We start from the raw sequence: 11,105 nt of genomic DNA, 5'->3' as shown, positions 1-11,105 counted from the left end.
CAGTTCCACAAAAGGACTGCAGAGACCTCAACGGCAACTTGTCTGAGAAAAAGAGAGGATACTTATTTCCGCAGAGCTGAAGGAGGAATTTCCGAAAAACTTCAGATTTGAGTTTCTCCTCCTTTCTTTTTTTTTTTTTATTTTCCCCTTGCGCGCAGCCGTCCCTGCTGTTAGAAGCAGTGCTCCACATCCAGCTAGCCCTCTACATCTGTTGCCTGCACTTGGATGAACTTCCTGATGAGAGATCCAATCATACAAGGATCGAGTATGGCATATCATCCGTTTATACCTCACCGGGGACCGGAATTTGCCATGAGCGCAATGCTGGGCCACCAGCCTCCGTTCTTCCCGGCCCTGGCTCTCCAACACGGCGGCTCCCTGTCCCTGCCGGGCGGCCTGGGGAAGCCGATCATGGACCAGCTGATGGGAGCCGCGGAGTCCGGCCTCCACTTCTCCTCACTGGGGCACCAAGCCGCGGCCGCCCACCTCAGGCCTCTCAAGACCCTGGAGCCTGAGGAGGAGGTGGAGGACGATCCCAAAGTTCACCTGGAAGCCAAGGAGCTTTGGGAGCTCTTCCACAAGCGGGGCACCGAGATGGTGATCACGAAATCCGGAAGGTGAATGGACTTTTTTTGTCTGCATCATATAACAAAAACAAAACCTATATGCAAAAGCCTGTTGTAGTTTATATATTGACAACTAGTTATGAATGCATTTATTTGTTATAGACAGGCACAGGTATTTATTTGAACACGTGCCATTGGAGTTAAATGTATACGTATGGGTAATACCTTCTTTTCATTTAATGCTGTCAAACCTTTATTTAAATAGTCTAAATTACCCTTTTATTGCTACTTGCTTGTCCCAAATATGTCATGAAGATATGAGTTTTATTAAAGTATTATATGTTTGCATCATAACTTTAAAGCAAATCACAAAAACTGACTATTAACATTTAGGAGAAAGATAGAGATTTTGTTCACATCCTGCTAAAACATAATCTGATCAGATGATTGGAAATAAAGTCTTAGCTCTGATAATAATATTTTTTATTAGAAATATTTATAAGGGCATTTAAGCCTGAAATCACAGTATAGCCTCCAACCTCGTGGATCTATACAAATATCCTAATGTTTTTTTTCCCTCGCTTGTTAAAGCTTTGTTTAATCCCATTGTTCATTTCCATGCCCGGTTTGTCAAAACTTTACGTTGACGGATTAATGTCAGTGAAATGTCAACTGTGAGTGTGTGCAGCTCTGACTAGATTATTGTCGCCATCACCCCAGTGACAGTATGGCTCATACAAAGATGGCTGCTGTGTCTGCGCGTCAGCCTCTCGGGGGATTAAAAATCAAGACACCATCCACACAGCCTTAAAATCAGGTCTTATATACTAATTGGGGATTTAGTGGAGTGAGAACTCGCTGCTGTGGAGTTGGGTCTAATTATTTTATGCAGAATGGTAAACACCTTTTCAGCTGACTTAAATTTAGGAGACAATTTAAGGGCAAGTAAGGCAGCAACACATAATTTACTAAACTATTACTACATGATTTAAGGCCATTATATATATTTGTCTATGTTTTGGTTCATACTAGTGAATTTTTTTATTTTTGCCTCCACATCATGTGTATTTGTTCTTCCTTCTGCCACAGGCGGATGTTCCCCCCTTTCAAAGTGAGGTGCACTGGCCTGGACAAGAAGGCCAAATACATTCTCTTGATGGATATAGTTGCAGCCGACGACTGCAGGTACAAGTTTCACAACTCCCGCTGGATGGTGGCGGGCAAGGCCGACCCCGAAATGCCAAAGAGGATGTACATTCACCCGGACAGTCCGGCTACTGGCGAACAGTGGATGTCAAAAGTCGTCAATTTTCACAAACTCAAGCTGACGAACAACATCTCGGACAAGCATGGATTTGTAAGTTCAACTAATGTATGTCAAATTTTCCTACCTATCAAAATACCCTTTTAGCATATAGACCCAAATGTGTTGATTGCGCATGATCATGTTTTTATTCGCATGTGTATTTTTTATTCTGCAGCATGTAAAGTACCATTATATTTGTTGATTTAATATTAATTAATTAGGGAAATTTTACCATTTAAAAACTATTTGAAATGTCATTATTGTAAGATATTTTTTAGAGCTGCATGTTCAACTATTTTGGCCTACTTATCACATTTAAGTAGGTCTGTAGATCTATAAAAACCCTGTATATAATTACACACTGCTAAAACTGTTTAAACTTTTTATAGAAATGTTTGTACATTCAGCTAAAATAATTCTCTGGATGCTTTCTTTGTATATAAATATATATTTGCATTTATTTGATAGCATATAATCATTTATCAGATTTATTTCCTGCTAATGATTTAACTCCTGCTGCATGATTTAAGTTAACATTTGAATTAAATGCGTAATGCAGCCTAAGGGCGAATAATAACGACCGCACTGAAATGTCAGTGCGACATAAATAAAACGCTAATGTTTTTTTTATATTGTTGTTTTTCTTTTTTCCTTCTCCCTGGTTGTGTGTTGCAGACCATTCTGAACTCCATGCACAAATACCAGCCTCGGTTTCACATTGTGCGCGCCAACGACATTCTCAAGCTCCCGTACAGCACCTTCAGAACGTATGTTTTCCCCGAGACGGACTTCATTGCCGTGACTGCGTATCAAAACGACAAGGTAAGCTCAATCACTGTTGCCCCTCACATAAGCTAAACGTCATGTGCTGGTTTTGTTGTCCAATATGTGCACGCTTCGTGCGTATTGGTCCGTGCCATGCCTGCTCCCCTCTTCCCTTTGCACTGCACCATTTTGTTGTCATAAAATATGAAAGATGTCATATTTGTTGGAGGCTGTGTGAGAGTGGAGGGTCTTAATGGGGGGTGGCGTGGTGGGAGGAAGAGGAGGATGAGGAGGGGGCAATGATGTTGCTGCCTCCGGTAGGAAATTAATAATTCCGGGAGGAATGTAATACAGGTTATCTTCCTTTTATTTAATCACGTGGAAAAGATTTGGCACAGACCCAGACTCACTCTCTCTGCTTCTGTGTGTGTGTATGTGTGCGTGTGTGTGTGTGTGTGTGTAAAGCTAAAAGGGTTGGGGGTTGTGAGATGAAGAAAAAGAAGAGGGGCAACAATGTGCGGTTGAATGGAGAAAATGAAAAAAAAAAGGGGTGGTGTGGGAAGGGAAGGGGTGGAGGGACGTTTGGCGGCGTCAGGCTGGGCTGCATGGTAACGTTTTATTCCCTGGAAGACATAAAAATAATGAAAATCATCTCCTCCAGTCTTTGATATTGTTGGGAAACGATGGCACAAACCGCCTCCCCCCTCCTCCAACGCGCATTTGGTTAAAAACTGCCGGTGCTGGGAGAGAGGACGTGTGGGAGTAAAGTTTAGCAAAGTTTATAAAGAAAACAAAAACCAAAAGGGGATATTTCACCCACAGGATAAAATGAGGAGTCATGCGCTCTGTGCGCTCTGGTGGGTTTGGTTCTGTTTGTGTTTTACCTGTAAAGGCTTGCTGGAGTAGCTTTGGCCTACAGAAGACACCAACACCGATAAACTTGCAGGAATTATCCCCAGCTTTAGAGCTCGAGGCTGTAAAAAATAACCAGACCGAATTAGAACAGTGTGAGAGAATGAAATTCCAAGTTGTTAGTATTTACACCCAATTCTGTACTTTGCAGATAACCCAGCTGAAAATTGACCATAATCCCTTCGCCAAAGGATTCCGTGACACAGGCAACGGGAGACGGGAAAAGAGGTAAGACAGTGAAAGTGCATGTGAAGAGAAAAAAAAAAAATCCAGATGTCTTCAGATTTATACGTGCAGACAGCGTGTTCTGGCGTCATAGCCTTTACATTAACCCACAGGGAGTCTGGCATTTCACAGTTTCTAATCAAAAAAACCTTAATAGGCTGGAGTTCATTGGGACTCTTTAAGTCTTATAGCAGAAACTGGAAGCTTCAGTTTCCAGTTAATATTTTGAAATATACCTTCCCTCAAAACCCTGACCCTGTAAGATATATATATCTTGGGTTATGTGCCAAAATACTGTGAATAGCCCACAGCTAAACCAATAGGACTGTAATTGTTTTTTTTATTCTCACCTGCTGCAAAGGTGAGCCAGTCCTATAGGTCTTCAGCCTAAATAAGCCTCCACCATTCCCCCTGCTGCTGATACTGTTTCTGACCTGAGAGCTGTGGCCACCTCCTGTAATAGGGCTAACATGAGTACTACTCCCGCACAGGAAACAGCTGGCCCTGCAATCCATGCGCTCATACGAGGAGCAGCAGAAAAAGGAGAACGTGGCTTCAGACGACTCCTCCGGAGAGCAGGCTTCCTTTAAGTGCTTCGGCCAGGCCTCGTCCCCCGCCGTGTCCACCGTGGGCCCCCCACACCTGAAAGGTAGGCTGGCGGACCCCACAGTTAGTCACATAGGTTGTGTGTAAAGTCGTAACATTTTCCTTTGTGCCAAGGTTGTTTTTTTTTACGAGGTATGCAGAGTGAGAGTTAACTTTAAGAATGTAAAGTAGTTATGGCCAATGAACCACTTCTATTATGAGCTGATATTTTGCCCATGTGCAGTGTGGCTGTCTTGCTGTAGAAATTAATATGCTCATTAAATATTGAGAATATCATATGTACAGTAGGAAGATATCAGTTTGCTAAAAAATATTTCATTTGCAAAAGCACATCATTAAAAAGAGGATATGAACTTCTTCATGCATCATTTGTAACTAGATATTCAAATATTACGGAAAGTAATGTAAGTTTAAGGTTAAATGTTTTATTGTTTAGCTGACTCAGACTGTTTGGCCCCTTAAATAAATGTCCTGCAGCTGTATTTGTTATTCTACAACTGCATATGTATGATAGTGGGAGATATTATTTTCATGATTCACCGGCAACTGATATTCTTCTCCCCTCTCCTGCTTGGTGCAGATTTCTGTGACAGTGACGAGGACAGCGACGACGAGAGCAAAGATGGACACACCAAGGATGGCCCGGACTCCAGCAAGATCTCCACGACCACGGAGGACGGGAAGGACCACGAGGCGAGCCCGGCCAAGGGACATGCTTTTGGCAGCAGTGACTCTAGCAGCAGGGTGAGGGACAGCGGTCCCAGGACTGAGAAAAGCCAGGCGGACTCTCGCCAGAGCCCCATCACCGTCATCTCGAGCACCACCCGCTCCGGAGAAGACCTAAAGAGCCCCGGCCTGGAGCAGCCCAAAACGGACGAGTGCAGGTCGATGAGCAAGGACAGCTTTATGCCTCTGAGCGTGCAGACGGACAGTCCGCACATGGGACACAGCCACATGCATAATTTCGGATTTCCAACAGGCCTAACGGGACAGCAGTTCTTCAACCACTTAGGGGGCGCGCATCCCTTTCTTTTGCACCCCAGTCAGTTCAACATGGGAGGTGCGTTCTCAAACATGGCCGCAGGGATGGGACCACTATTGGCCGCGGTGTCCTCGGGAGGAGTGAGCGCCATGGACACGGCGAGCATGACATCGTCGCAGCAGAGCATGACGGGAGCGCCGGGACTGCCCTTTCATCTGCAACAACATGTCTTGGCATCACAGGTAAAACCTGTTCTCTTGCGCTCCTGACTGCACTCACAGCTTTGCGTTAAACACATGTTGCGTGGTACTGAAGCCTCGGAGGCCCGTGCAGACTGTAAGCCAGATTTAATGGGCTGCGTCTGATGTATAAACGCCTTTAATGTCCTCCTCATCATGTTTGTGTGCGTTCAAACACGAGTGGGTGAGAGAGACAGAGATAATGAGAGTGTGTGGGTCTGTTTGCATGTGCGTCTCGCGTGTTTGTTTAGTTAGCCAAAAGAGGCTCAGAGGGAAGGTGACTATATTTTGAATGTTAAAGACTGAGCTTGGTCACCTTAGTCCACACTGTTGTTTTAGATATTAGCCTGAGAAACATCACCTAAGCCCAAATAGAGATCACAGTGCAACAACAAGGTGTTGGGCAATATTTTCCTTTTTGGATATGGACCTCATTAGGTGTGTTTTGGCGTGTTAAAATGCCTCATTGGCTCAGAAAGGGAAACAACATTATGTTTTATGGACAAAAAAATTGTCTTTTTTTCATTTAGCCCCTTGTTCCCAGAATAGGTCCCACAAGTGCAACTCACGGTGTTTGATTGCAGCAGGAGATTTTAGAAAATTCTTGAACGGGCACCAAAAGCTGTTTACAGGCCGGGCCAGCTTTATCTGCAGAATATGTTTGGTTTGGGGCAGATTTGTGGGAACAAGATTGTGTGAATGGAAGCATAGAGACTGGGTCGGGTATTTCCCATATCAGATCTGCGTTTTGGACCAGGTTTCGGAGTCCATTAGCCAAGTGTCAGACGGTGCCACTGGCTTTGTAACGATGCATTACTAACGTTATTATGCATGACGAAAAATCTCTACATGGGACAGTGGAAGTTAGGCCCGCAGCACTCCGGAGCTTTACTTTTTACGCATTTGTTTCACGATATTTAGCGTCTGGTGAAAATGCTGCTCCCCAAGCAGAACCGCTCTAGTTCCACCATTTTCTGTGCATAACGTGTGTAGCCTACTCTGACCTGTGTGTTAATATTGTGTGTTAACGCCGGCTCGCACTCGGACGCTCACTCTCTTTCTCCGTGTCTCCACAGGGCCTCGCCATGTCCCCCTTCGGCAGTTTGTTCCACTACCCCTACACGTACATGGCAGCGGCCGCAGCGGCCTCGTCCGCCGCCGCCGCCTCCTCCGTGCACCGACACCCCTTCCTGAACGCTGTGCGGCCCCGGCTCAGGTACAGCCCCTACTCCATCCCCATGACGGTACCGGACAGCACGCTGCTCAACACCGCCATGCCCTCCATGGCTGGCGGTGGGGTCGACCTGAAAGGGGACGGCATGGTCTCGGCCAGCCCGGTGTCTGCTGTCACCCTGGATTCCACCTCGGAGGTGACCGGCCACTCCAACATGTCCTCGGTGTCCATGTCTCCAAAAACTTGTGCGGAGAAAGACGCGGCCAACGAGCTGCAGAGCATCCAGCGCCTGGTCAGTGGACTGGACTCGAATCAGGACAGGGCACGGAGCGGATCCCCCTAGGATTTGATTTCCCATTTTTATTATTAATATTATCATCATCATTTTTTTTGACACACACACACATCCACCACCACCACCTGCTTCTTCTCGTTTTTGTTGTTCTCTCATGAAAAGTGTTGACGGCGAAGAAGACAAACAATAGGGAGACACTCTTGAAACTCTCATGACTAAGAAAACTAAAAAAAAAGATGAACTGATGGACGTTTTAGTTTCTGAAATGCACTTTGGTTAATACACATCCGATATGTTCATGTTTCCTCTTTTTTTTGTGCTCTTTCTCTCTTATTTCATTTTCTCTTTGTTAAATTAAACACTTCTATCCTGTCATTTGAATACCGTACAAGTATTGAAACTGAAAAAGTTGGCATGGGTGTGACTTAACAGATTTGGGGAGAAGTTGCTGCTGTGTCCCGTCTCCCAACTTTATTGTACACGAGGAGAAACGTGTTTTTTAATATGCACTCTGAATTGATTTGACTTGTTTGAATTCTCTATCGATTAATCTACCTTTTTTTTTTTTTAAGAAAAAGAAAAAAGAAAAGACTGCTGTATTTTGTTGTACACTATTCATTGATATATTGGCCAATTGTTGCATGCCCCAAAAAACCCCAACAAATGTTACTTTAAAAAAACTAAATAAATTAAAACGAAAAAAAGTAACTCACCACATTTAATTTGATTAAGGATTTGACAAAAGACATACATTTTTTTCTTGATGCCATTTCATTATCAGAAGAGGCCTATTGACATGCTGTTGTGGGACAGATCCACCACCCAGGCATGCGGAATTTACGCCAATTGTCAAAGGGAAGCAGAAATTTAAATACAAAAAAAAAAAAAAGTGAAAGGTAGTATTGATTATAGGTGTACATAGGGATATATAAAATATTTATGTAATTATTTCATATTGTTATTGCGTGTAAATACAACGGAGTAGTTTGTTTCTAGGGATCTGTTCTTAATTTATTGTCGTTATACCTGTGTAAAGATAGTTTGTGGGCTATTATCCTTTTGTTGCCATCTGCATTTATATACCCCCCCCTCCACCCTCCACCCACCCACCTTAAAATATGGACTTTATTCCCTCCCCCCCTCTCAAAAAAATATCCACTGATAGTTACTCACACTCATGTGCCATTGTATTTTCACTTGTTGTCCCCCGTGTGTGAAGTGCTACTGTTTCAAAACGAATGGGGAAAGCGACGACGCACTGCACCAATGGCTTGAAAAAAAATATTCATATTATAATTTTTTTTAGAAGACAAAAGAAAAAAAAGAAAAAAACAAGGAGGCGTCGTTGGAGTGTGACAAAGGTGGACTATTTTTCTGCTATTAAAAAAAAGAAAAAAAGAATTACTTTGCGAACCTGGTCGTGAAAGTGCCGCATAATCGAAAAAAATATGAAGGTTTCTTTTTGTGTTTCTTAAGTTTGTCAGTGGGTTATGTTGTATTGGAGTTATGTCTAGTTTACAACATCAACATCGTGTTCTTGAAAGTTTCAATAAAATAATATTGAAATGCCGGTTCTTTAGTGTGTGTTCCTCGCTTGATCCCGTAATAAAATGTGGGGACTAATTGCTGGCTGCAGAAGCTGTCGCCTGCATGCGCCACTTTATATTGGCTGATTTAGGACCATCCAGGGAATAGACGGTTTCTACGAGAGCAAGAGGAGAGTCTTTCCATGCCTATGTACCCGATCTCAGCAAAACCATGTCTACCTGATCAGAGAATGACAGACCCCCGAGAACCCCCCTCAGCCACACAGGTGATATATACCTGGGATTCACGAGGCCCTGTACTGTAATTGAGTATTTTATTATTAGTCCTACTGGCGTCTGTTGCAAAGACCCCTCTCTTTATAATTTGGGTTAAAGTTGATATTTTGAAAAGGTGAAATGGGGAAAATGACTTATTTTAAATCCTAAAAAAAGTTATATGGGATTTAACCCGAAGAAGTCCAGCCTGCATGAGGTGATCTGGACTATTTTTCCTTTTGGCGCAGCTTTATTTAAAAGACGTTTACGTGGCCATCTGAAGTAACCAAAAGTAACAGTTCCATAAAAGTATGAAGCATAAATGATTTTTAAGTTTGGAAGAAAAGTGGCTCCATGGATGAGTGTGACACTCCTGATGGGCGCAGAGGTGCGTCTCTCCGCCGGAGCGAAAGAACTTGGACCGGCCGCGTGCCAGTCCCTGATGTCCCCTCCCTACATTGCACCTCCAGTCATGAGTTTATCAACAGCATATCTTTATTTGTGTATAGTCTGGTTAATGTGTAGCGAGCCCGGCGCTGGTGAATAGACGTAAACATGACACACGCTGTCTCGATTGCTCCGTCTTATTGCTCACCTGGCGCCTTCCACGGGCATATCGCCCTGGTTTATTGCACGGGAGGCGACAACGCGTCTGTAATCGCACCGAGGTGGGACGCCCCCAAGCGGTTTATTAAGCACAGTGCAGCAAAGACAAAAAAGTAAAAAGGACAGATCAGGGGGTGACAAGCCACTGAGGAGGAGGAGGAGGAGGAGGAGGAGGAGGAGGAGGAGGAGGAGGAGGAGAAGGAGGAGGAGGAGGAGGAGGGGGCCAGAGATAAAAAGTGTCTGACTCGGTCACATATCAGCTACTGTAGACTCCCCTCGTGTCCTGGAACACACTGGACGACGCGACAGACGAATCTGCTCTGTGCACAACAAGGCTCAACAAGCTGCCTGCAAACAGTATGTAAATGAGAAGCAGCGTGCAGGCGGGCGCGTCCACAGCTCAGGGCTTCACCTCCTGATACCAAAGGCCAAACCGCAGATTTGCCTGAGAGGAGCTGTGACCTAAGGCCCTGAAATCATATGTGAGAGAAGACAAAGGAGGAGAAACTCGATGGCACCACCTCAGCCATAAGGAACCATGTGCAATCTGCGTTTCAACAACTCCCCTAATAAAAGGACCATATCACATCCAGTGTGCAGATAAATCATTATCAAAACTTCTAATGTTATTATGATATGTATAGCAATTAATCTAATCAAGAATATAAATCAATAAACCTGTTATTATAAATGCTCTCAGTGCACCTGCTATGGTGTTTATTATGGACTCCTCTTCCCTGCACCTTTCTTCTGTTGGATGTTTACTCAGCAGTTATCTAGAGAGAACTTTATATTTTTTTAAATGTGAAGTCTTTAACTATATGAAAGCTCTGGGGATGTTTCCTGCCTCTGGGCTGCACTCAGGAGAGAAGATATTTTTAAATGGTGGGTTGACCAATCTGCCCAACAGGTTACTTTACTGAAGCATTGGTTACGGGCCAGTTGCGCCATCTAGTGGCAGGGAAACATGGATGAATGGGTGGGGGGATAAATCCTCTGGTGCTCCTGTTCCTCTGTCAAGCTTCACAGAGGCACACATTTTTATTTACAGATTCTGACATCGGATTTTACCCAATGAAAATGGGTCAAATCTGAACATTCAATGTAGAACTCTTGTGTAAATAAAGGGCATTTCAACCTGATTCATTTTACTTTGAACTGATTGTTTAAAAAAGTACCGGTAATAATCTGTATATAAAAACGTTTCAGTATTTTGCATCTAAAAAATAAAAAAAAGTGTCTGTGTTTTGTTCTATAAAATAAACAACTGAACAGAATAGAAGACGCTGTTCGAGATTTGCTGACAGATGATTCTATCTTGTTCAGCCATCATTGGATTTTAAATTGGAGTATATTCATATGGAGTGAATACTTGCATTAATGTTATAGATGTTTTCTACCTCATCAAGTTCCATTAACATTAGAAAATGATTTGAGACGCTGCGGAGTAGATCACACATTAAATTGAGGGTGGTAGGTTTGTCTGTGACTGTGGGGAGTTTATGATATTGCTGCTAGGGCATTTATAATTTGCATAAACACAACAAAGAACAAATAAATCCAATTTAGGAAAAAAAACACATTTACTTAGATAAATAAATGCACCTTTCTTTGTAGAAAAATAGTC

At 43.4% G+C, this 11,105-nt stretch overlaps 1 protein-coding gene across 2 annotated transcripts; it reads left to right on the top strand.

Moving 5' to 3' along the window:
- Nucleotides 1–81: 81 nt before the first annotated feature.
- Nucleotides 82–8,644, top strand: tbx3a (T-box transcription factor 3a). Of its 2 annotated transcripts, none has more exons than XM_062413545.1 (7): nt 82–617; nt 1,656–1,923; nt 2,548–2,694; nt 3,701–3,777; nt 4,266–4,423; nt 4,961–5,604; nt 6,678–8,644. In XM_062413545.1, exons 1-7 carry the CDS (start codon nt 226–228, stop codon nt 7,116–7,118), a joined length of 2,127 nt encoding a protein of 708 aa, XP_062269529.1. In that variant the 5' UTR covers nt 82–225; the 3' UTR covers nt 7,119–8,644. The 2 variants fall into 2 exon arrangements, with proteins under 2 accessions (XP_062269529.1, XP_062269528.1); XM_062413544.1 differs by having other exon boundaries at nt 1,656–1,938.
- The last annotated feature ends 2,461 nt before the right edge of the window (nt 8,645–11,105 follow it).

This window comes from Platichthys flesus, chromosome 19 (genome assembly GCF_949316205.1).
Source record: "Platichthys flesus chromosome 19, fPlaFle2.1, whole genome shotgun sequence".
Lineage (NCBI taxonomy): Eukaryota > Metazoa > Chordata > Actinopteri > Pleuronectiformes > Pleuronectidae > Platichthys > Platichthys flesus.
Note: the sequence above shows the minus strand (reverse complement) of the source record. Positions and strands in the feature narration are given on the sequence as shown.